Source organism: Pseudorasbora parva, chromosome 25, assembly GCF_024679245.1.
Source record: "Pseudorasbora parva isolate DD20220531a chromosome 25, ASM2467924v1, whole genome shotgun sequence".
Lineage (NCBI taxonomy): Eukaryota > Metazoa > Chordata > Actinopteri > Cypriniformes > Gobionidae > Pseudorasbora > Pseudorasbora parva.
In genome coordinates this window covers 34,355,023-34,382,481 of record NC_090196.1, presented here as the reverse complement: position 1 = coordinate 34,382,481, position 27,459 = coordinate 34,355,023, and the positions used below count along the sequence as shown (strand labels likewise).

The following is a 27,459-nucleotide window of genomic DNA, read 5'->3' as shown; positions in this document are numbered from 1 at the left end:
TAATATAATTGGTCTTGTCCGTCTATGGTTCCGATGATTCCGCTGTGGATGCCATCTGCTGACCGAGAAGAGGGAATTCATTCAACGTGTGGCGTGATCTCACAGTGCATTGTGGGTATTCTTTAGGAGTCCAGCGAGCGTACAACGGTTGCAAACTCGTTATAGCGGTGCATTTTGGGATTGAATGAGTGCACTCGATAACGTTCACTATGGTTTCGGACATCACTACAAATGGCTGTTCCCTCAAATAATGCCTTTTGCAAGGGTATAGGTGGAGATATCTGCCAGGAGATGGAGCTCCCAGCTAAATAAATCACCCATCCATCTTCCAAACTGCACTGGCCCAGCGGACTATCATGCATACAGGTATAAATTCATTTTTAATTGATTATTAAATTGTTTGATTATGGTTTATACATGCTAGTTTCCACGGCAGAGTTCAAAATAAATCTTTTCATTATTACTGGAGCTGCCAGTTTGCTACGTTTCAAATAAACAGCAAGAAGAAACTGCAAAAGCGGCAGCCCTTCTGGCTCAGACAGTATCCGAATTCACTCACTTGTTTTCTTCACTCCCTCAAGTGGACTATATTAGTGGACTAATAAAGGGAATAGTGAATGAGGGTATAGGGGGCGATTTCGAACACAGCCCTTGTTTTTTTTGTCCAATGCACTGATTGGCTGATATCTGCTTAAGCTAATAGTCAATCAGTGCAGTAGAAAGAGGTGCTGTACTGTAATTCATCCACCCACATCCCATCCCCGCCCCTTCCAACTCAAAATGTGAACGTATTCAAAATGCAGGATTGCCTACAGTCATTATTACACCTCACATCTCAAGAGTAATCACACCCAGCACCATTCCTCCATCTGACTCAAAACTCATTGATGATTTGAATGACCATCATCATGTGGTTCATTTTATTATTTACTGCTGTTTACTGTTGCTCTTGGAGAAGACGGCAATGTCGAGACAAATATGAAGAACAGATGCCGGGATTTCCTTCTGGAAGCAGCCGGTGCAGAATAGACTCCAGCAAACCAATGGCATCATTCAGCCCATCAGTGATTCCCAGAACAAACCACAGTTAGCCACAGTGTTATGAAGGACTGTATTTTGTACATAATAATGTACTATGATTGGTGAGTTTCTGACTGACAGTTTAAATTACAAATAGACAAAAAGAACTTTGGCGCCACCTGTAGACAACTCCTCTCAAAGAGAAATGAGTAAGTGATTTTTCATCAAAGCTTTGAGTGCCGAGCTACGATTTTCTCCAGAGTTTATTATTAAGTAATAATAATAATAATAATAATAATAAATTTTATTTATAATGCACTTTATATTAAACAAAATCTCAAAGTGCTACAGAATTAAAAACAATCAACAACAATAAATAAATAAGTAAATTAATAAAATAAAATAAATAAAAACTGGAAAAAAATAAAATAAAGAAGTAACAAGTCAATTAAAAGCTCTGCTAAAAAGGTGGGTTTTAAGACCACACTTAAAAGCATTTACAGACTGTGGGTCCGCTGGTGGTCAGGGAGAGCATTCCACAGACTGGGGGCTCCAGAGCAGAAGGCTGATCTCCCATAGCACGGAGATTGGCTGTGGGAGTTTTAAAGCGATACAGTAGGCGTTTCTCAATGTCAAGGAAGGATCCTCGGAAGCCAGAATTCTAAGGATGCCACGTCATCGACATCCGACGAAGGACTGTTCCAATGTCAAGGATCCTCGGAATTTCAACCAAGGACTGAGTCCTTCGTTTGAAAAATATGTCATATATAGAAAAGGATGCATATGAGTAGCCTTCGCGCACTTCGCGTTCTCAAATCACCCACAATCCTATGCGCGCAGCTTCGCTATCTTCAGACGTTCGCGGAGTCGGAGCGTGAACGGGGCAAATATGCTTGTATCGGAGTTTGTAGATGGGAAGGAAGGAGGCGGGAACCGGTAAACGTTCAACAACTTTATTATAAATAATAAACAAAACGAAAGTAACACGGGGAAAACCCTCACGGGCGACTGCCCGCACACACATAATAAACCATAAACAAACCATAACATAAAGTCCAGGCCTAGTCCTCTCTCGTCTTCCACGCTCCACCATTTATACTCCAATCACTCTGCCGTGAGCCGAGACCGGTGTGGCGGCGATCAGCTGCCGCTCATTATCACTCCATCGCCCGGCTCTCACGGCACCTCGCTGATTGCCACAATGCTTTTATTTACGTTACCAAACATTTGTTATAACCGTAGTAAATATACGTAAAGTTTAACGTTTAAATGCCGGTACAAATTACTACTGTATTGATATAAAAATATATACAAATAACGTTACACAATGTTATTGATGGCCAACGGACCTTTTCACTGACGTAATGACGCAATGACGTGCACTTGCTAGCCTGTTCCATTTACGTGTTCTCCGAATGCTAAAGAGGAGCCTCGCCTAGCCTCTGAAAGAAGTGACTTGGAAGGATCAGTCCTTCCAAGGAAGCATCCTTGACATTGAGAAACACCTAGTGAAACAAAGCGGAGGTTACGAGTGGCTGTTTGTGTGGTGAGGAGTTCCTTAAGATAGGAGGGAGCATCACCATGGATGCACTGGTGGGTAAGGAGAGAAATCTTGTACTTGATCCTGAACGACACAGGAAGCCAGTGAAGTGATTTGAGAATGGGGGTGATGTGGTCGTATTTGCGCACCCTCATGAGGATCCTAGCAGCGCTGTTCTGAATACACTGCAGCCTCTGGAGATTTTTGCCAGGGATGCAGATAAGGAGCTCATTGCAGTAGTCCAGCCTAGAGGAGATAAAGGCGTGGACAAGCTTCTCCGCATCTGCCAGTGTTAGAATGGGATGAAGTTTGGCAATGTTTCTGAGGTGGAAGAAGGAGGTCTTACACAGGTGTTTAATGTGAGCTTCAAAAGTAAGCTGCGATTCCATTCTGACCCCCAGATTGGTGACTGAAGTGGAAAGAGGAATGACCTGATCAGAGAAAGCAATGCTGGTGATAACGGACTTCTGGACCTGAAGTGGAGTGCCGACTAGGATAGCTTCAGTCTTGGAGCTGTTTAGCTGCAGAAAGTTTTGCTTCATCCACGCCTTTATCTCATCCAGGCAAGTGATCAAAGTGGATGGTGTGAGGTCAGCAGAGGGAGATGAACTTGTCCTAAAGTAAAGTGGAGTGTCATCAGCATAGCACTGAAAAGAAATCCCATGCCGGTTGATGAGACGGCCAAGGGGGAGCATGTAGAGTATGAACAGGGTGGGTCCGAGCACAGAGCCTTGAGGGACACCACAGGTGACATTGTGTGACAGGGATGTAGCTTCTCCTAACGCAACATATTCAGTTCTCCCAGTGAGATAAGAAGAAAACCAGTTGTGGACCGAGTCAGAGAGACCGATGGTGGAATGTAAACGGTGAAGGAGGATGTTATGGTCAACTGTATCGAAAGCTGCAGTTAAGTCCAGGAGGATGAGAAGGGATGGGGAACCCTCATCTGCTGCCATCAAAAGATCGTTTGTGACCCTGACCAAAGCTGTTTCTGTGCTGTGTCCTGAGTGGAAACCAGACTGAAATTTCTCATAAAGATGGTTATGCTCCAAATGGACCTGAAGCTGTGCAGCAACAACTTTTTCCAGCAACTTAGAGAGGTATGGGAGGTTGGAGATGGGCCTGTAGTTGTCAATAACATCTGGGTCTAAAGTAAGTTTTTTTTAGAAGTGGTCTGATGATAGCAGTTTTTAGAGATGAAGTAACACGGCCAGCCTGGAGGGAATTATTAATAATCTTGTGTATTATGTATAATGTTCCTGTCCCTTCTCACAGTCTATTGTGAAAGGGTTTGTTGCAGTTTGATGAAATCTCTTCTGTTTTTGCTTTTCAAACTCATAGTGCTTTCAGTTTAACACAGGCTCTTTTATTGATAATAAATAACATTAATGATAATAAATAACAACATAATATTGGGCTTCTTTTGGGGCTTATTAGTCTTGAGAGTTGCCAACACTGGTCAGGAGGATTCACTGCAGAGCTTTGGTTCACACAAACAAAACATTTTATTGATTACAATATTCACGTTTTGTTATTTTGATCCTGCAGCTCTTGGTTTGGCCTGATTTCAGAATGAAGCTAAACAGGGTTAAATCTGGTCAGTATCAGGACAGGACATCATCTGAGAGAAATGAAGCCTGAATGAGTGAGTGTTAGAGCTCAACCTGGCATCTGTATGATGGACACTTTAAACTATTTATTAATACGTCTACATCTATAAAAACAACAACAAGAAAAAACACTCTAGGACAATGAGGAGGAAACACATCTGAGAATGTGTGTAGATAATATTGACTCACTAGTCTGTGATCTGTCTTCTCTCCATTTGTCCAAACGCTCTTCTGCTCTTCTTCTCTCTTTCACCTCCTGTAAAAACTTTCTGTCTATCTTAAAATGGCGGCCGTTGTTTTGTGCCACTGTCTCCTCAATCTTCTGCAGCAGCTCCTTGATCTGAGTGTGGTCACTCCTGTTGTGATTGTTGAGCACATGATACCTGTTCCCACATTTGTCCAGCATCCGCTGGAGATCCTGTCCTTCACTCTCAATGTGCTGCTCTATAGATGTGTCTGACAGAGAGTCTCCATGAGTGAACAGCACTATAGTGTGACTCCAGACTCTCTGACCGAGAAGATCCAGATGATCCTGCAATGCTTTTCTCTGAGTCTCTGTAAATCTAGTGTCCACTCGTATGATCAGTAGTACAGCGTGTGGTCCTGGAGGACACAGAGACACACTGAACACAATCTCCTGTTTCAGTAACTCAGGACTCTCCTCTACAGTGAGATTCCTCCACCATCCTGGAGCTTCAATGACAGTGATGTGTGTGTCTGCTACTTCTCCATGTCTCCTCACACACTGAGCAGATGTCTTCAAGTCAAACTCCTCTCTGCCAAGGATGGTGTTTCCTGATGAACTCTTACCAGCTCTTCTATTACCCATCAACACAATCCTCAGCTCTGAGAGATGATGAGCGTCACCTGAAACAAATAGAGAATAAAACACACTTCTTAAGGTGGTAGCTTCAGAATAATGTTTTCAGAAACTACATTGTTAAAAAGATAATTAAGCGGGCTCTCTAAACCAGTGAATGAATCGCTCGTGTGTGTTCACAGCTGGGAAAGTGTTATCAATGCACTGGTGGCTTTTAACACCAGCAAATACACAACTGCATTATATTCACAACATTCATTTAGATGGAAAGAAAGCCAAAAACGTTTTTGTTCATGAAGCCTTTTATAAATATGATCAAAGTCTAAAGTGGCATAAACAGATCCAGAATCGGATGTGTATTGGCAGAAACAAATGTGTTTTGCAAAAACTGTAAAGATGTTTTTTCTCTTTTCTTCCATCAAAAGTTCAAATTTTATAGATTTTACTTGACATATTTCTGCTTTAGTTGGAGCTCTGAAGTAAATATATTTCCATCCGCAGTCTAGTAGTTTTTATCTGTAATGTACTTTCAAAGTGTGTTTAACGGGACTTCAGATCAGGACAAACCTGAGGTGTGTGTATCGGTGTAAAGCTCATGTTTAAGGTTACTCAAGACAAGCTGTCTACAGAAGTGTTTGATTGCTTTAGTGTGTTTTTGTATCGTTCTCTATGGATAAAGGGATTTCAGCTTTACAAAGCACACCCTATGAAGAATGGGATTGTTTTTAATATATGATATTTATGCTGTATTTAGGCAGGTTTTGAGGCCGTAAGTTACGACTATAAACCACGACTCATGACTTTGTAGCGTTCCAGGCAAAGTCACACCAAACTGCCGGAGCTCAATGAATTGCGATAGCTAGAGGTAAACAAAGCATGGCGGACCGACGGGGCTTATGCTCATTTACAATCATTTATATTGCCAAAGGTGCTACTCCTTGTTTATTTGAGGGAAATGGAGGAGAAAAACGGCGCCTTAAGGTCCTTTCACACCGGACGCGTAACGAAAAAGCGTAACGAATAAGCGAATATTTCACATGCGAATATTTCGCGTCAAAACCATTCACATCAGCCGTGACACGAATTTGCGACGTTTCAGAGCTCCAACAGTCCAAAACATTCACAGCGACAGCTGAGAAAACACGGCACTTCCTCATTCAGTGAAGACGAGCTTTTCATTTTATTTAAAGGACCGAGAGGAAGGTTTTGGGTGCAGCCAGTCTTAAAGATTAGAGTCTGAAGGGGAGGATGCTAATCTTGAATAAGAGCTAAAACTTTATCATGGCCGGTTTTGCACTTACTTTCTAAAGTCTGTGGGGCAATTTTAGGATCTCCTCCAGAGAAAGCAGCGCATCTGACGAGACAACCTGCGCACTTCTGGGAATCAATCGATCCGAGCAGATGTGTCCAGTCGAGTCACATGTAAACATTTCAGTGCCACTGACGTAGCCTACTGATGGCAACACGTTCACTTTCCATAATCGCGGACACAATTTTTAGAAAAAAATCAACCATTTATAAAAGGTAATAACTTATAAGTTATTATACTAACTCATAAGTTAAGTTATTGCTGTCTGTATCATACAGTGGGCAAACACAGCTGCAGCTGTACAGCTGTAATCTCATGAGAAATGCCATGCCTGGCAAAGGTTAAAGTTGATTGAATAGCTCGTGACATCAACTGGACATTTCGTCACCTGTTTCCTTTTATGTGATTGGTTGAAGCTGTTTTTGTCGCCGCTAGAGTAAAAAAAAATCCACATAGAAACGAAAAAAATAAATCTCGTTTTTTTCGCCTCAGCACATTCGCGTTCGGTGTGGAAGCGCTCATTACACAAACAGCTGATCGGAAAAAAAAAACATAGCGCGAATTATTCGCACGTCAAAATCGCGTCCAGTGTGAAAGGGCCTTAAGGCAAGAGAAGCTGTTATACCTTTTATTTTACGTTATTTGTATATTTGCCGGGGCTGCCACTGTTGTTTCGCGGGCTGTGTGATGTCAGAGCTCGTAACTGGGAGCACATCGATCTAGTCCAAGTTCACGGGTGGGAAGTCACAGGTTTGACGGCCACTCCACTGCACTTTCACGTAGGGCTGCATGATTAATCGTATTTTAATTGTGATAACGATATCTGCTTCGCTCGATTGATTTCAAATAGTCGTCACAATATTGGCGCCTTAAAAACATATCGTTAAAATGTGTTTTTTATTTGGGATTTGCATTATCTTGCATTGGTAACGAGCCTCCACTAGCAGTTATGCTTGTGGTTGCCAGATGCAAACAGATTAAATCCCCCAAAAACAGCTTTTCCCTTGAAAGGATGTACTTTCTTCCCTGTGTTTTACTTAATCTGTGCAATCTGGCAACTCTGTGCACGCTCTCCTCTAAATCTGGAAGGAGCGCTGATGATCTGAAATCAAACATATGCGCTGGAGTTTAGCGATCGATCTCCACAGCGAAATTCTGCTTCAGTGAAAGTGTCTTACAGCCAGTCTTTATTTCTTCACAAGCCAATTGTACTATTTGTGTGACTAAAGGCTTCAACATACTCCGCAAGAACAGAGAAAAAAGTTCTCGATCCCAGGGCTTGCATCACTGGTTAGGGAGTTCTCGCAGCTTGTTCTCGAGACATCGCCTGAGCAGAACTTTTTTCTTGTGAGTGTCCGAGAACTATTGTGTGATTGGTCAGACATTTAATGTGGGCGTGGTTAATGCAGAGAAACGCAGATGATCGGCACCTGCTTTCCTCTTGAAGTATGGAATGTACTGGCCAGAACAAACTTTATTCTTGTTCTTGCCAACTCAAGAAAGCAAACAAATTTCTTTGTTCTTGCAGAGTATGTTCCAAGCTTAAATCTGCCATGATCAAACCTTCAGCGATGAATTTCAACAAATGCAACACGGATCTCTGCCTTATAGGTTGTGAAGGTGCATTTATTCTGCAAACAGTGTGACAATACAATCTGTAAACTGTAATGTTACAGTATGGTTTATTGTGATGTTTACAGAGTTTGGTCTTTTAATATCACTGTCTTAGTGCATTAAGCCACGTTAAGCGTTTTTCACGTTAAGCATTTTAGCGTGTCCCTAGCCAGTGTCAGAGTCATTAATATTATATATCAAAGAGAATCGTTCTTTGCTTTATAAATTTTGCAGGGCAATCTGAATCTTTGGGTTGTCTCATTTGCAAACGAATTGTGTTGCTTTAAAAATTAAAAAAACATATTGTGAATTCAGATTACAAAGCGTTCACCAAAACCATGTGTTTTGCATTGATTTACCATTTAACAAAGTTATCATAGTTGGTTAAATAAAGTCGGTGCGCTACAGGCCTCTTGGGCGAAGTGTAGGTTGGTAAAGAATAAGCAAAATGGCCATAACTACATTATCCCTTTTTGATAGCATAATCGTGATTATAATTTTGAGCAAAATAATCGTGACTATCAGTTTAACCGTTATCGTGCAGCCCTACTTTCACGGGTAGAAGGATGGAAACACACGGGTTACGTGTTGCCTAGAACGCTGCGTTATTGTAGTATTCTCAGGTTTCCAGACAAATAAACAGAACAATCCCAGGACTGGACAAACACACCGAACACACACATGAGGAAACTCCTTCAGTCAGATTGAGGTTTGCAGTTAAACACAACACCAAGCACAGGAGAGACGTCAGACATATTTCAGCCCAGTCTGACATTATGGACGAGCTGAGATTGGACAAATGACATATAAAATATGTAAATAATAATAAAAAGATACAGCATACAGCAATTTGTAATTTGTTGTGTTGACTGTGGCTCTTTCTTGCAAAAAATAAACCTTTATAAAGATATTTGGCTAATGTTTGTCTCTTTTTCAGTAAAGTGACAGTGTTAATTATTTTGCCATTACAATAGACAACTCTTTGCCATTACATTACAATGAAAACACTGGCACAATTTAAGGAGAGCGACAATAATAAAAAAGAAACCAATTCGATTTCAAAAAATATCATCAGTGTTGATGAATTTGACTAATAGTTAAGGAGCCCAAGAAGTTTCAAATCCACCTATATCAAAAGTTAGAAATAAAATAAATAAATTAATTAATAATGTTTTTGGCAATCATCATGCCATACTGTACAGTCCATCAGAGAGCCTGAGAACGGGATTGTTTAAGAAATGAAAGCTCTTCTTTCCTTCAGTAACAGCTTTAGTCGCTGTGAGCTGCTCTGAACTCTTCTATTGGGATAGCCTCGACAAATACAGATGAAAAGCTTCTTCTTATTATTGCTGTGACTGATACATTTTCATGATTTACTTCATATACTCAGTGTGTGTGTCTGCACTATAAAGTACTCACTCATCTGTGATCTGATGTCTTCTCTCTGTTTCTTCATCCTCTTCATTCGTTCTTCTGCTCTCTCTTCCTCTGCTCTTCTTCTCTCTTCCACCTCCTGTAAAATCTTTCTGTCTATCTCAAAATGGCAGCCGTTGTTTTGTGCCACTGTCTCCTCAATCTTCTGCAGCAGCTCCTTGATCTGAGTGTGGTCACTCCTGTTGTGATTGTTGAGCACATGATACCTGTTCCCACATTTGTCCAGCATCCGCTGGAGATCCTGTCCTTCTCTCTCAATGTGCTGCTCTATAGATGTGTCTGACAGAGAGTCTCCATAAGTGAACAGCACTATAGTGTGACTCCAGACTCTCTCACTGAGAAGATCCAGATACTCCTGAAATGCTTTTCTCTGAGTCTCTGTAAATCTAGTGTCCACTCGTATGATCAGTAGTACAGCGTGTGGTCCTGGAGGACACAGAGACACACTGAGCACAATCTCCTGTTTCAGTAACTCAGGACTCTGCTCTACAGTGTGATTAACCCACCATCCTGGAGCTTCAATGACAGTGATGTGTGTGTCTGCTACTTCTCCATGTCTCCTCACACACTGAGCAGATCTCTTCAAGTCAAACTCCTCTCTGCCCAGGATGGTGTTTCCTGATGAACTCTTACCAGCTCTTCTATAACCCATCAACACAATCCTCAGCTCTGACAGATGATGAGCGTCACCTGAAACACATAAAGAATAAAAACATTTATGCAAAATGATATTGTACTCAGAATTTGTATCTGTATATGTGTCTGCTCACATTTAATATTCATTTAATAAAGGGTCAATCTATCTCAAGTCCAGAAATACTAAAGTTTGTTGCTCAAACTTATTTTTAGTGATATATATATATATATATAGTGGCATCGTAAGAGGGAGTGTGGTAGAAGACAGATACATTGCTCTAAGATGGCTGGAGCAAGAGGGCGTCTTGTAAAAACTACCCTTCCCAGGTTACCCCACATGGACACGAGGGGGCAAGATGGCTGCCTGTTAAGGACTACAAAACCCAGGCTGCCTGAGAGAACAGGTGCAGCTAATGAGACGAGGAACAGGATATAATCGTGTGTGTGTGGCTATGGAGGGGGAAGATCGGGAGCCAAGGAAAGATTAAGGCTACGGCTACACTAATCCGGATTAATTTAAAAACTGAGTTTTCGTCTAAAAACGCTCCGCGTCCACACTATCATTTTCAATCGTTTTCCAAAAAATGTTCATCTGCACTGAAACGTCTGAAAATGCTTACATCCCCGTACTGCTTATGAGCAAATCCAAGACGCTTCGACTTGCGTAATTTCCGCTACTCGTTTATTTACTCTTTGGAATTTTGCGGCAATGTCGAAAAAAGGCACTGAGTTTTTTAAATGGGTTGACAGTGAGGTGGAGTTGTTGCTGCGAGTAACACATGAATATAAAGTGATAAAAGCAAGTGAAAATGTAGACTGGGAGACGTGCCAAAATAAATACGGCGTGAATTGGTCATATGACTGCATCACATGGCTAAAAATGCGTCATCGTATTAAAAAGCCTCCGTTTTCACAGTCCACAATACGACGCGAAGACGCCGTTTTCAAATGTATCCATTTTGGAGAGCGTTTTCAAAACGATATGTTTTCATTGACTTAAAACGCTGTCTCAGTGTGGACGGAAGGCCAAAACGGAGAGAAAAATATACGTTTTCAAATGAAAACGTATTAGTGTGGATATGGCCTAAGTTTTCTTGTCATGAGCTGATGTTTAAGTTGGCTTCTCTTTTTGTTTGATCATTAAAAATTGCACACCTGCATACTGAAGAAACTGTTGAAGTGGTGTTTGTCCAGGGAACCTGCACAACACTAAGATCCTGAACCTCTCATGGTTTCACATATGGTGGAGAATGCAGGCACTTGGATGACTGCTGATGTTCCAGAGTGAAGTGGAGGACCTCACAGACCTGTTTTCTAAGCTAAGTACACAGTCAATTGATGGTAAAATAGAAGACTTACTGAAAGCAAGGATAGAAAGTAGTAAAATCCAGCACCAAATCCAAGCGGCCTTACTGGAAGAACAAAAGAGGGCTAATAACCTTAAAGTTCAAGAATTGAAACTGAAACAAACTCAAGATGGTAGCAAGATACGGGCTGGTGACTTTATTCCTAAAATGGGAGAGAATGATGATGTTGAAGCTTACCTGCATGCTTTTGAGAGTACTGCGGTCAAAGAAAAATGGCCAACAGAGCAATGGGCCAAGCTATTGGCACCGTTTTTATCGGGAGAGGCACAGAAGGCATTCCTAGATCTAGACCCTACACTAGCCAATAGTTATGACTCCATAAAGAAAGAAATACTAAGTCGTAGTGGCCTTACAGAGTTTGGGAGGGCCCAACGGTTCCATGCATGGTGCTTCAAGAAAGAACAGCCACCCCGTACCCAGATGCATGAGTTGATGCGCCTGGCTAAGAAGTGGTTAGAGCCCGATAGGCACTCAGCGATCAAGGTTATTGATTCCTTGGTGATGGACAGGTTTGTGAGAGCCCTACCCCTTGAAGCCAAACGATTTGTCTGTGAGAATAACCCAAGTTCACCCCAAGACATGATAGAAGCCATTGAACAATTTCAAGCCAGTGCAGATATGCTGAACACACGGCTCCCATTCAGTGCACAGCCCCAACAAAAGTCCCCTAGAGCCCCTACCCCCAGGTGGGCTAGTCCACAGAGGGGAAGGCCCAGCCAGCAAGAGTCTCCAGTTGAAAGCAACTTGTAAAAACTAAGGACATGTTACAAGTGTGGGGAAGTAGGACACATTTCGTGGCAGTGTAATCAGGCAGATGAGCCGATGCCTACAGCAGAGAGTTCAAGTGGCTTGAAAAATAACCTTTTTGCAGCCTTATTGGTGACCTCTGCGTTCCAAGCCATGACATCCCCTGTAACAGTCAATAGCCAAGATGTAGAGGCATTATTAGACTCTGGAAGCATGATTACCCTGATTCACAAATCGTTGGTCAACCCTAAAAAAGGCTCACAAGAGAACCCAGTTCCAGTTTTGTGTGTACATGGGGACACCTGTAACTACCCCACATCTGCAGTAACACTGGTCACCACTAGAGGAAAGTATGAAATTCAAGCTGGGGTGGTGGCTTCCCTGCCGGTACAGGTATTGATTGGTCGAGATTGCCCTGTGTTTCACATGTTATGGCAAGATGTACAAGCAAGGAGAACAAGAGAACCACAGGGGCTCCAGGGTAAAAGCAGAAAAAAGGTCATGTAAATCAAAATTATCAAAGTTTAATACACCATTGCCTTCCAGTGCAAACATGGACGGATGGGGAAGACAAACCCGGAAGAGTCAGAGTCTGCTTCTGAACCAGCAGTGGCGCCAGGATCAACTGAAGGAAGAGCGGTCCAGAAGTGCCAGGGGGTCAGAGGTTAACAGGCCAGTATGGAACTGCCCAATTAAATGACCATACGTTCATTAATGCTTTAAAGAATGTGAGAGTAGTGGATGGGGTAGATACCAGTGGTGTCCCAATAGCCTACCCATATTTTGCAATCAAGAAAGGATTGCTCTACCAAATAAAGAAAGAAGGGGAGGAGACGATAGAGCAGTTGCTTGTGCCTCGAACCCATAGGGCCACAGTACTGCAGTTAGCCCACACTCATCTGCTTGGGGCACATTTAGGGGTGGAAAAAAACAAAGAGTGTTAAAACGGTTCTTTTGGCCTGGTGTGCATAAGGAGGTAGAGAATTACTGCCGTAGTTGCCCGGAGTGTCAGCACTCAGCTCCAAAGCTTCATTTTCGTAGTCCCTTGGTTCCTCTACCCATCATTGAAACCCCATTTGAAAGGATTGGGATGGATATTGTAGGGCCACTCCTAAAGAGCGGCCGAGGTCACCAACATATTTTGGTGGTGGTAGACTATGCAACTCGCTACCCTGAAGCGGTGCCATTAAGGAAAGCCACAACATATCAGATTGCCAAGGAACTATTCATGATTAGTAGTAGAGTGGGCATCCCAAAAGAAATTCTTACAGACCAGGGGACCTCATTCATGTCTCAGGTAATAATAGAGCTCTGCACCCTCCTAAAGATAAAGCAGATAAGAACATCAGTGTACCACCCACAGACAGATGGGCTTGTGTAACGTTTTAATAAGACCCTCAAGCAAATGCTTCGTAAGACTATTAACAATGATGGCAGAAACTGGGATCAACTCTTACCCTATCTGTTGTTCTCAATTAGAGAAGTGCCGCAAGCCTCCACAGGGTTCTCCCCTTTTGAACTTTTGTACCCATACAAGCCAAGAGGACTGCTGGATATAGCAAAGGAAGCATGGGAGGAACAGCCTTGCCCCCATAGGTCTTTCGTTGAGCATGTGGGGGAAATGAGAGACAGAATGGCCGCCATTTACCCCATTGTTAGAGAACACATGGAGAAAGCACAACGCAAGCAGCAAGCTATTTATAACCATCCAGCTCAGCCAAGGGAATTTCAACCTGGAGACAGGGTGTTAGTACTGTGTGTGCCCACAGTAGAGTGTAAATTCCTAGCCTCCTGGCAGGGACCCTTTCAGTTCTTGGAAAGGGTAGGGGAGGTAAACTACAGGGTTAGGCAACCAGGCAAGAGAAAGCCTGACCAAATATACCATTTCAACCTCTTGAAGCGCTGGCACCCTAGAGACGTAATGGTGTGTTCTCTTCCCCAAAAGAAACCCAGTGTCTCAGCACGAGAAGAAGTCAGGGTGAGCCCAGATCTAAACCCACAACAAAGACAAGAGGTGATGGAGCTAGTTGATCGTAACAAAAATGTGTTTTCCCCAGTTCCAAACCATACTAAAATCATCCATCATGAGATTCATACTGTTCCAGGGAAAACTGTAGAGCAGCGCCCTTACAGAATCCCAGAGGCTAGGCGAGAAGCCATCAAGGAAGAGGTGAAGAAAATGCTGGAGTTGGGGGTCATAGAGGAGTCGCAGAGTGCATTGTCAAGCCCTATAGTGATGGTCCCCAAGCCAGATGGTACTGTAAGGTTCTACAATGACTTTAGGAAATTAAATGAGATATCAAAGTTTGATGCATACCCTCTGCCCCACATTGATGAATTGACAGGCTAGATAAAGCCTGCTTCATTACAATATTAGACCTAACAAAAGGCTACTGGCAAGTTCCCTTGGCTCCAGATTCCAAAGAGAAGACTGCTTTTGCAACCCCAGAGGGGCTATACCATTATACACATTTACCCTTTGGCCTTCACGGGGCACCGGCCACATTCCAAAAGCTCATGAACCGTGTTCTTCAATCCCATCAGCAGTATGCTGCTGCTTATTTAGATGATGTGGTTATCCATAGTTCAAACTGGGAAAGCCATCTTGGATTGGTACAGAAGGTACTGGATTCCCTTAGAGAAGCAGGCTTGACTGCAAACCCAAAAAAATGTAAGATTGCCTACAGCGAAACAGAGTATCTAGGCTACACAATAGGCAGGGGTTCAGTACAACCTCAAGAAGCCAAAGTTGGGGCTATTAAAAACTGGCATAGACCACAAACCAAGAAACAAGTAAAGTCCTTCCTGGGCCTGGCCAATTACTACAGGAGGTTTGTGCCCAACTTCTCCAGTCTGGTTGCTCCCATTACAGAACTAACATCTAACAGACACTCCAGAATGGTAAGATGGAGTGAATAGGCATAGGAGGCCTTCTCCAAATTAAAGAGGATGCTGTGTTCCAGACCAATCTTAAAATCCCCAGACTTCACAAAAGAATTCATGGTGCAGACTGATGCCTCTGAGGTGGGTCTAGGAGCAGTCCTGTCTCAAACACATAAAGGTGAGGAACATCCTGTACTTTACATCAGTAGGAAACTTGCGAAGCACAAGAAAAATTATGCCACCATTGAGAAGGAGTGTCTGGCTGTTAAATGGGCACTAGAGACACTCGCTGCAATGGATGGCCCGGAATAAGGAGAGCAATGGCAGAATAACTAGATGGTTTCTAAGTCTGCAAGCATTTAACTTCTCTGTTGTCCACAGGCCAGGACTATACCATGGAAACGTTGATGCCCTGTAAAAAAAGGCCCCCTTGTGGCCGCTAAGCATCAGACACTTTACTGTGACTCTCTCTCTCTCCTACTGGAAGATGCCTCGCTTCACCTGGACTGTTAGCCAATCACAAGTTGTCTTAGGAGCGCTGCACGTTGGTAGCGTTCTTTTCCGGGTTTTGAGTTACAACCCACCTTGATACAACTGCGTTATGCCGTGTGCGTCTTTACAAGTAAGAATCTATCTATTTTGTTGTTATTTTACTGCCATTGGTAAGGTTAGATTGGTAGCCTTTTGTCTGTTTAGTGTTGCTAAATGTAAGCTCAGATTTTCCTGCCTGGCTAGGCCTCGTGATGTCGTGATGCTTCTTTCTAACAATGTATAGATTGCCACTCGGGCATTATTCTTTGTTTAAACATTGTAGAATACCAGTTAAGCACCATCTGTGTGTATTGCGTAAGCTATCGCAGTGATATTTGCCTGCGATACAGTTAATTGGTTATAGGGCACGCACCCCCCGCATGTACACGGGTCGTCACGTGACATCTCTCGGAGCGGCCTGGTGTAGTTCTTTGCGTGACCAGAAGACATTGTATTGCGACTGGATCATCCTCTCTTATTGATATATTTGTAGCTGCTTAGACCCACAGCACAGTCCTTTTCATTCCTTTAATGTCAGTTTTGGCTATTTTAAAATAATTGTATTTTATTTCTGCTATATTATTAGAATAGAATACAGTTAATACAAATAGAGGTTTGTTGCATGATAATCATTTATTTGCATTCAACTAATTATGTTTGTTTTATTTCTTTATTTGTCCAGAACCACTCTTCACTGTACATATGCAGTTGTCAATTCAATAAATACTTCCAATGAAGAAATCTTGCGTGATTCTGATCAATCACCCGCTGTGAGCTCTACCTAACGATCCTCAAACTATCTAAACCAAAGAAGCCAGTCCTCTTCTGCACATGCCCTCTCGCGCAAAGATGTCCTCTTCACAGCGGCCTGCCAACCAAGGGCCTCAGAGCAATGGAGGGGGGTATGTGGTATGTGTATATAAGCTGTCTTGTCGTGAGCTGATGTTTAAGTTGGCTTCTCTTTTTGTTTGATCATTAAAAACTGCACACCTGTATACTGAAGAAACTGTTGAAGTGGTGTTTGTCCAGGGAACCTGCACAACACTAAGATCCTGAACCTCTCATGGTTTCACAATATATACAATTACACACTTTTTATTTTTCAATTTTTTTAGTGAGCACACTGAAAGGGGGATTTTGAAATCCACTGGCGCTTTAATATACCTGTATATATATATATCCTAATTAAATCAATAATCAAAGCCTTAATCAATATTTGCCTTCCTATATTATTATAATTATTTCCAGTTATGATGTTGCTTAAGAGAACCCCTGAATGTTTCTTGTTTTCTAAAGTCTTTCATTTAATTGATTATATTTGATTATATTTTATATTTCCTTTTACTGAAACACTAAAGACTTGAGATGAATATTGCCTGTATTATTGTCTGTTTCTCTAACTCAGAGAAGGCACATGTTATCCGTATGTTTTGGAGAAATGTTTTGTTTATAATTAGTTAAGATGTTCTCAACCTTTGAAGGAACCCGTTTATCTCTGGAGTGTGTGTGTGTGTGTGTGTGTGTGTGTGTGTGTGTGTGTGTGTGTGTGTGTGTGTGTGTGTGTGTTTGTGTGTGTGTGTGTGTCAGATCTGTGCAGGCCTAATGTTGGAGATGGACATTTCTGCAGACGACACCAGACTTGAAGACGCTTTTCTGTGGCCTCTGAGATCATTGTGATGTTATTCTAGTTATGGGGCGATAACTAGTCTACCTAGCTTGGCACTGTGTGCTCCTATCTGTCTGTGTGTGGAAAGTTGCTTACATTGCATGTTTTTAGAACCAATCAGAATCATCCACATTGCAGTAATGACATGGATAGGCCTTGAAAACAGTATAACTGTTGGACAATTCTATGTACGATAGGGTGAGACAACGAGACGGGGAGAGGGACCGCGGCCTACGAACTCCTTGTGAGATTTGAAGCTGGCTTCTGATGATAAAACTGCAAACTGTTCTTCAGTAAATTTTTCTTTAATCAATTACACTTCTGACTCTTGGTCTTCATTTTTCACCATTGGTCATAAACTTTTAACCCCTAAGTATGTATATCTATCTATATATATCTATCTATATATATATATATATATATATATATATATATATATATATATATATATATATATATATATATATATATATATATATATATATATATATATAGTTAATGATCGGTGGTTCATTCAGGTCATGTGTTTTAAATGCATATATTGCTAAAAACTTTCTTAATTACACAATTTCATAATTTCACACTCTTAAAACTCATTTCTTTCCTCACTTCCTTTAGTATTTTAGTAGTATGTTCCTCCTTTCTGCAACACGTGTGCATGTGTGTGTGCGTGTTTGTGTTAGATATTAGTTTTACCTGTAAGAATAATCAATAATGTTTCATTTGTATTTAAAAAAAAGTGTGTTATGTGCTGATGAATTTAATGTCTTAAACTGCTGATCTATGTTACCAGCCTATGAAAGAGTATTTAACTATTGTGTGGATATTAATATCTGCTGCAGAGTTGATAGTTACGCTGTTCAAATCAACGCTGGGCAAGTCATTTGCTCGGCTGTAAAATAGACTCTTTCAAAATTCCCAATGAATTAATTCATATATTAATTTGAGCTAAATAGACCCGTTTCCCTCATACAGAGTCCCTACAGTACTATGAAGTATGTGTACTCACTCATCTGTGATCTGATGTCTTCTCTCTGTTTCTTCATCCTCTTCATTCGTTCTTCTGCTCTCTCTTCCTCTGCTCTTCTTCTCTCTTCCACCTCCTGTAAAATCTTTCTGTCTATCTCAAAATGGCGGCCGTTGTTTTGTGCCACTGTCTCCTCAATCTTCTGCAGCAGCTCCTTGAGCTGAGTGTGGTCACTCCTGTTGTGATTGTTGAGCACATGATACCTGTTCCCACATTTGTCCAGCATCCGCTGGAGATCCTGTCCTTCTCTCTCAATGTGCTGCTCTATAGATGTGTCTGACAGAGAGTCTCCATGAGTGAACAGCACTATAGTGTGACTCCAGACTCTCTGACTGAGAAGATCCAGATGATCCTGCAATGCTTTTCTCTGAGTCTCTGTAAATCTAGTGTCCACAGGTATGATCAGTAGTACAGCATGTGGTCCTGGAGGACACAGAGACACACTGAGCACAATCTCCTGTTTCAGTAACTCAGGACTCTCCTCTACAGTGAGATTCCTCCACCATCCTGGAGCTTCAATGACAGTGATGTGTGTGTCTGCTACTTCTCCATGTCTCCTCACACACTGAGCAGATGTCTTCAAGTCAAACTCCTCTCTGCCCAGGATGGTGTTTCCTGATGAACTCTTACCAGCTCTTCTATTACCCATCAACACAATCCTCAGCTCTGAGAGATGATGAGCGTCACCTGAAACACATAAAGAATAAAAACATTAATGCAAAATGATATTGTACTCAGAATTTGTATCTGTATATGTGTCTGCTCACATTTAATATTCATTTAATAAAGGGTCAATCTGTCTCAAGTCCAGAAATACTAAAGTTTGTGGCTCAAACTTATTTTTAGTGATATATATATATATATATATATATAGTGGCATCGTAAGAGGGAGTGTGGTAGAAGACAGATACATTGCTCTAAGATGGCTGGAGCAAGAGGGCGTCTTGTAAAAACTACCCTTCCCAGGTTACCCCACATGGACACGAGGGGGCAAGATGGCTGCCTGTTAAGGACTACAAAACCCAGGCTGCCTGAGAGAACAGGTGCAGCTAATGAGACGAGGAACAGGATATAATCGTGTGTGTGTGGCTATGGAGGGGGAAGATCGGGAGCCAAGGAAAGATTAAGGCTACGGCTACATTAATCCGGATTAATTTAAAAACTGAGTTGTCGTCTAAAAACACTCCGCGTCCACACTATCATTTTCAATCGTTTTCCAAAAAATGTTCATCTGCACTGAAACGTCTGAAAACGCTTACATCCCCGTACTGCTTATGAGCAAATCCAAGACGCTTCGACTTGCGTAATTTCCGCTACTCATTTATTTACTCTTTGGAATTTTGCGGCAATGTCGAAAAAAGGCACTGAGTTTTTTAAATGGGTTGACAGTGTGGGATTACAAATTTATAAATTGTTATATCAAGGTTCCAATGTAATAGTATACTAACAGTTTGTTATGTACATAATGCTTTACAGTTTGGAGGTTACAGACTGACTACATTCTAGGGAGATCAAGCTAATCAGTCTTTTGTCTTTATGCACTTCCTGATCTATAAGCAACATTTTCAGAGTGATCAAATTTGCATCTATTCGTCTGATTGGTACTGTTATGCTGATAGGATTTGGATTGGTGGTCTGATTGGCACTGTTATGCTGATAGGATTAGGACTGGTGACCTGGAAATGTATGGGGTGTGTCCCTTTTACCTAAACAACATGTGCATTCCTTTGTTTAGATTGTCTCCTCCTCTACTGTGTAAATCCCTCCCCCTGAAATGTGGATAAATTACAATGTATACTGTTACAATTAGACTTGGACGACTGCAGACACAGACGGCACGTGTGTTTCTCAATAAAGAGGAACGCCTGCCCGAAAGATATACCCAAGCTCTCCTGGTCTTCACTTCTGAGTTTCCAACAACAGTGAGGGGGAGTTGTTGCTGCGAGTAACACATGAATATAAAGTGATAAAAGCAAGTGAAAATGTAGACTGGGAGACGTGCCAAAATAAATACGGCGTGAATTGGTCATATGACTGCATCACATGGCTAAAAATGCGTCATCGTATTAAAAAGCCTCCGTTTTCACAGTCCACAATACGACGCGAAGACGCCGTTTTCAAATGTATCCATTTTGGAGAGCGTTTTCAAAACGATATGTTTTCATTGACTTAAAACGCTGTCTCAGTGTGGACGGAAGGCCAAAACGGAGAGAAAAATATACGTTTTCAAATGAAAACGTATTAGTGTGGATATGGCCTAAGTTTTCTTGTCATGAGCTGATGTTTAAGTTGGCTTCTCTTTTTGTTTGATCATTAAAAATTGCACACCTGCATACTGAAGAAACTGTTGAAGTGGTGTTTGTCCAGGGAACCTGCACAACACTAAGATCCTGAACCTCTCATGGTTTCACATATGGTGGAGAATGCAGGCACTTGGATGACTGCTGATGTTCCAGAGTGAAGTGGAGGACCTCACAGACCTGTTTTCTAAGCTAAGTACACAGTCAATTGATGGTAAAATAGAAGACTTACTGAAAGCAATGATAGAAAGTAGTAAAATCCAGCACCAAATCCAAGCGGCCTTACTGGAAGAACAAAAGAGGGCTAATAACCTTAAAGTTCAATAATTGAAACTGAAACAAACTCAAGATGGTAGCAAGATACGGGCTGGTGACTTTATTCCTAAAATGGGAGAGAATGATGATGTTGAAGCTTACCTGCATGCTTTTGAGAGTACTGCGGTCAGAGAAAAATGGCCAACAGAGCAATGGGCCAAGCTATTGGCACCGTTTTTATCGGGAGAGGCACAGAAGGCATTCCTAGATCTAGACCCTACACTAGCCAATAGTTATGACTCCATAAAGAAAGAAATACTAAGTCGTAGTGGCCTTACAGAGTTTGGGAGGGCCCAACGGTTCCATGCATGGTGCTTCAAGAAAGAACAGCCACCCCGTACCCAGATGCATGAGTTGATGCGCCTGGCTAAGAAGTGGTTAGAGCCCGATAGGCACTCAGCGATCAAGGTTATTGATTCCTTGGTGATGGACAGGTTTGTGAGAGCCCTACCCCTTGAAGCCAAATGATTTGTCTGTGAGAATAACCCAAGTTCACCCCAAGACATGATAGAAGCCATTGAACAATTTCAAGCCAGTGCAGATATGCTGAACACACGGCTCCCATTCAGTGCACAGCCCCAACAAAAGTCCCCTAGAGCCCCTACCCCCAGGTGGGCTAGTCCACAGAGGGGAAGGCCCAGCCAGCAAGAGTCTCCAGTTGAAAGCAACTTGTAAAAACTAAGGACATGTTACAAGTGTGGGGAAGTAGGACACATTTCGTGGCAGTGTAATCAGGCAGATGAGCCGATGCCTACAGCAGAGAGTTCAAGTGGCTTGAAAAATAACCTTTTTGCAGCCTTATTGGTGACCTCTGCGTTCCAAGCCATGACATCCCCTGTAACAGTCAATAGCCAAGATGTAGAGGCATTATTAGACTCTGGAAGCATGATTACCCTGATTCACAAATCGTTGGTCAACCCTAAAAAAGGCTCACAAGAGAACCCAGTTCCAGTTTCGTGTGTACATGGGGACACCTGTAACTACCCCACATCTGCAGTAACACTGGTCACCACTAGAGGAAAGTATGAAATTCAAGCTGGGGTGGTGGCTTCCCTGCCGGTACAGGTATTGATTGGTCGAGATTGCCCTGTGTTTCACATGTTATGGCAAGATGTACAAGCAAGGAGAACAAGAGAACCACAGGGGCTCCAGGGTAAAAGCAGAAAAAAGGTCATGTAAATCAAAATTATCAAAGTTTAATACACCATTGCCTTCCAGTGCAAACATGGACGGATGGGGAAGACAAACCCGGAAGAGTCAGAGTCTGCTTCTGAACCAGCAGTGGCGCCAGGATCAACTGAAGGAAGAGCGGTCCAGAAGTGCCAGGGGGTCAGAGGTTAACAGGCCAGTATGGAACTGCCCAATTAAATGACCATACGTTCATTAATGCTTTAAAGAATGTGAGAGTAGTGGATGGGGTAGATACCAGTGGTGTCCCAATAGCCTACCCATATTTTGCAATCAAGAAAGGATTGCTCTACCAAATAAAGAAAGAAGGGGAGGAGACGATAGAGCAGTTGCTTGTGCCTCGAACCCATAGGGCCACAGTACTGCAGTTAGCCCACACTCATCTGCTTGGGGCACATTTAGGGGTGGAAAAAAACAAAGAGTGTTAAAACGGTTCTTTTGGCCTGGTGTGCATAAGGAGGTAGAGAATTACTGCCGTAGTTGCCCGGAGTGTCAGCACTCAGCTCCAAAGCTTCATTTTCGTAGTCCCTTGGTTCCTCTACCCATCATTGAAACCCCATTTGAAAGGATTGGGATGGATATTGTAGGGCCACTCCTAAAGAGCGGCCGAGGTCACCAACATATTTTGGTGGTGGTAGACTATGCAACTCGCTACCCTGAAGCGGTGCCATTAAGGAAAGCCACAACATATCAGATTGCCAAGGAACTATTCATGATTAGTAGTAGAGTGGGCATCCCAAAAGAAATTCTTACAGACCAGGGGACCTCATTCATGTCTCAGGTAATAATAGAGCTCTGCACCCTCCTAAAGATAAAGCAGATAAGAACATCAGTGTACCACCCACAGACAGATGGGCTTGTGTAACGTTTTAATAAGACCCTCAAGCAAATGCTTCGTAAGACTATTAACAATGATGGCAGAAACTGGGATCAACTCTTACCCTATCTGTTGTTCTCAATTAGAGAAGTGCCGCAAGCCTCCACAGGGTTCTCCCCTTTTGAACTTTTGTACCCATACAAGCCAAGAGGACTGCTGGATATAGCAAAGGAAGCATGGGAGGAACAGCCTTGCCCCCATAGGTCTTTCGTTGAGCATGTGGGGGAAATGAGAGACAGAATGGCCGCCATTTACCCCATTGTTAGAGAACACATGGAGAAAGCACAACGCAAGCAGCAAGCTATTTATAACCATCCAGCTCAGCCAAGGGAATTTCAACCTGGAGACAGGGTGTTAGTACTGTGTGTGCCCACAGTAGAGTGTAAATTCCTAGCCTCCTGGCAGGGACCCTTTCAGTTCTTGGAAAGGGTAGGGGAGGTAAACTACAGGGTTAGGCAACCAGGCAAGAGAAAGCCTGACCAAATATACCATTTCAACCTCTTGAAGCGCTGGCACCCTAGAGACGTAATGGTGTGTTCTCTTCCCCAAAAGAAACCCAGTGTCTCAGCACGAGAAGAAGTCAGGGTGAGCCCAGATCTAAACCCACAACAAAGACAAGAGGTGATGGAGCTAGTTGATCGTAACAAAAATGTGTTTTCCCCAGTTCCAAACCATACTAAAATCATCCATCATGAGATTCATACTGTTCCAGGGAAAACTGTAGAGCAGCGCCCTTACAGAATCCCAGAGGCTAGGCGAGAAGCCATCAAGGAAGAGGTGAAGAAAATGCTGGAGTTGGGGGTCATAGAGGAGTCGCAGAGTGCATGGTCAAGCCCTATAGTGATGGTCCCCAAGCCAGATGGTACTGTAAGGTTCTACAATGACTTTAGGAAATTAAATGAGATATCAAAGTTTGATGCATACCCTCTGCCCCACATTGATGAATTGACAGGCTAGATAAAGCCTGCTTCATTACAATATTAGACCTAACAAAAGGCTACTGGCAAGTTCCCTTGGCTCCAGATTCCAAAGAGAAGACTGCTTTTGCAACCCCAGAGGGGCTATACCATTATACACATTTACCCTTTGGCCTTCACGGGGCACCGGCCACATTCCAAAAGCTCATGAACCGTGTTCTTCAATCCCATCAGCAGTATGCTGCTGCTTATTTAGATGATGTGGTTATCCATAGTTCAAACTGGGAAAGCCATCTTGGATTGGTACAGAAGGTACTGGATTCCCTTAGAGAAGCAGGCTTGACTGCAAACCCAAAAAAATGTAAGATTGCCTACAGCGAAACAGAGTATCTAGGCTACACAATAGGCAGGGGTTCAGTACAACCTCAAGAAGCCAAAGTTGGGGCTATTAAAAACTGGCATAGACCACAAACCAAGAAACAAGTAAAGTCCTTCCTGGGCCTGGCCAATTACTACAGGAGGTTTGTGCCCAACTTCTCCAGTCTGGTTGCTCCCATTACAGAACTAACATCTAACAGACACTCCAGAATGGTAAGATGGAGTGAATAGGCATAGGAGGCCTTCTCCAAATTAAAGAGGATGCTGTGTTCCAGACCAATCTTAAAATCCCCAGACTTCACAAAAGAATTCATGGTGCAGACTGATGCCTCTGAGGTGGGTCTAGGAGCAGTCCTGTCTCAAACACATAAAGGTGAGGAACATCCTGTACTTTACATCAGTAGGAAACTTGCGAAGCACAAGAAAAATTATGCCACCATTGAGAAGGAGTGTCTGGCTGTTAAATGGGCACTAGAGACACTCGCTGCAATGGATGGCCCGGAATAAGGAGAGCAATGGCAGAATAACTAGATGGTTTCTAAGTCTGCAAGCATTTAACTTCTCTGTTGTCCACAGGCCAGGACTATACCATGGAAACGTTGATGCCCTGTAAAAAAAGGCCCCCTTGTGGCCGCTAAGCATCAGACACTTTACTGTGACTCTCTCTCTCTCCTACTGGAAGATGCCTCGCTTCACCTGGACTGTTAGCCAATCACAAGTTGTCTTAGGAGCGCTGCACGTTGGTAGCGTTCTTTTCCGGGTTTTGAGTTACAACCCACCTTGATACAACTGCGTTATGCCGTGTGCGTCTTTACAAGTAAGAATCTATCTATTTTGTTGTTATTTTACTGCCATTGGTAAGGTTAGATTGGTAGCCTTTTGTCTGTTTAGTGTTGCTAAATGTAAGCTCAGATTTTCCTGCCTGGCTAGGCCTCGTGATGTCGTGATGCTTCTTTCTAACAATGTATAGATTGCCACTCGGGCATTATTCTTTGTTTAAACATTGTAGAATACCAGTTAAGCACCATCTGTGTGTATTGCGTAAGCTATCGCAGTGATATTTGCCTGCGATACAGTTAATTGGTTATAGGGCACGCACCCCCCGCATGTACACGGGTCGTCACGTGACATCTCTCGGAGCGGCCTGGTGTAGTTCTTTGCGTGACCAGAAGACATTGTATTGCGACTGGATCATCCTCTCTTATTGATATATTTGTAGCTGCTTAGACCCACAGCACAGTCCTTTTCATTCCTTTAATGTCAGTTTTGGCTATTTTAAAATAATTGTATTTTATTTCTGCTATATTATTAGAATAGAATACAGTTAATACAAATAGAGGTTTGTTGCATGATAATCATTTATTTGCATTCAACTAATTATGTTTGTTTTATTTCTTTATTTGTCCAGAACCACTCTTCACTGTACATATGCAGTTGTCAATTCAATAAATACTTCCAATGAAGAAATCTTGCGTGATTCTGATCAATCACCCGCTGTGAGCTCTACCTAACGATCCTCAAACTATCTAAACCAAAGAAGCCAGTCCTCTTCTGCACATGCCCTCTCGCGCAAAGATGTCCTCTTCACAGCGGCCTGCCAACCAAGGGCCTCAGAGCAATGGAGGGGGGTATGTGGTATGTGTATATAAGCTGTCTTGTCGTGAGCTGATGTTTAAGTTGGCTTCTCTTTTTGTTTGATCATTAAAAACTGCACACCTGTATACTGAAGAAACTGTTGAAGTGGTGTTTGTCCAGGGAACCTGCACAACACTAAGATCCTGAACCTCTCATGGTTTCACAATATATACAATTACACACTTTTTATTTTTCAATTTTTTTAGTGAGCACACTGAAAGGGGGATTTTGAAATCCACTGGCGCTTTAATATACCTGTATATATATATATCCTAATTAAATCAATAATCAAAGCCTTAATCAATATTTGCCTTCCTATATTATTATAATTATTTCCAGTTATGATGTTGCTTAAGAGAACCCCTGAATGTTTCTTGTTTTCTAAAGTCTTTCATTTAATTGATTATATTTGATTATATTTTATATTTCCTTTTACTGAAACACTAAAGACTTGAGATGAATATTGCCTGTATTATTGTCTGTTTCTCTAACTCAGAGAAGGCACATGTTATCCGTATGTTTTGGAGAAATGTTTTGTTTATAATTAGTTAAGATGTTCTCAACCTTTGAAGGAACCCGTTTATCTCTGGAGTGTGTGTGTGTGTGTGTGTGTGTGTGTGTGTGTGTGTGTGTGTGTGTGTGTGTGTGTGTGTGTGTGTGTGTGTGTTTGTGTGTGTGTGTGTGTGTCAGATCTGTGCAGGCCTAATGTTGGAGATGGACATTTCTGCAGACGACACCAGACTTGAAGACGCTTTTCTGTGGCCTCTGAGATCATTGTGATGTTATTCTAGTTATGGGGCGATAACTAGTCTACCTAGCTTGGCACTGTGTGCTCCTATCTGTCTGTGTGTGGAAAGTTGCTTACATTGCATGTTTTTAGAACCAATCAGAATCATCCACATTGCAGTAATGACATGGATAGGCCTTGAAAACAGTATAACTGTTGGACAATTCTATGTACGATAGGGTGAGACAACGAGACGGGGAGAGGGACCGCGGCCTACGAACTCCTTGTGAGATTTGAAGCTGGCTTCTGATGATAAAACTGCAAACTGTTCTTCAGTAAATTTTTCTTTAATCAATTACACTTCTGACTCTTGGTCTTCATTTTTCACCATTGGTCATAAACTTTTAACCCCTAAGTATGTATATCTATCTATATATATATATATATATATATATATATATATATATATATATATATATATATATATATATATATATATATATAGTTAATGATCGGTGGTTCATTCAGGTCATGTGTTTTAAATGCATATATTGCTAAAAACTTTCATAATTACACAATTTCATAATTGCACACTCTTAAAACTCATTTCTTTCCTCACTTCCTTTAGTATTTTAGTAGTATGTTCCTCCTTTCTGCAACACGTGTGCATGTGTGTGTGCGTGTTTGTGTTAGATATTAGTTTTACCTGTTAGAATAATCAATAATGTTTCATTTGTATTTAAAAAAAAGTGTTATGTGCTGATGAATTTAATGTCTTAAACTGCTGATCTATGTTACCAGCCTATGAAAGAGTATTTAACTATTGTGTGGATATTAATATCTGCTGCAGAGTTGATAGTTACGCTGTTCAAATCAACGCTGGGCAATTCATTTGCTCGGCTGTAAAATAGACTCTTT

At 42.0% G+C, this 27,459-nt stretch overlaps 1 protein-coding gene across 1 annotated transcript in view; it reads right to left on the bottom strand.

Annotated features, from left to right (window-relative positions):
* LOC137065045 (uncharacterized) overlaps positions 1 to 27,459 on the bottom strand; it is a 100,116-nt gene that overhangs the window by 7,488 nt on the left and 65,169 nt on the right. Inside the window, exons 3-5 of the mRNA XM_067436610.1 lie at positions 18,187 to 18,891; positions 9,333 to 10,037; positions 4,360 to 5,037 (exon numbers count right to left, since the gene is read on the bottom strand). Of these exons, the coding sequence (XP_067292711.1) occupies positions 4,360 to 5,037; positions 9,333 to 10,037; positions 18,187 to 18,891 (2,088 nt within the window). The remainder of the gene's footprint in view (positions 1 to 4,359; positions 5,038 to 9,332; positions 10,038 to 18,186; positions 18,892 to 27,459) is intronic.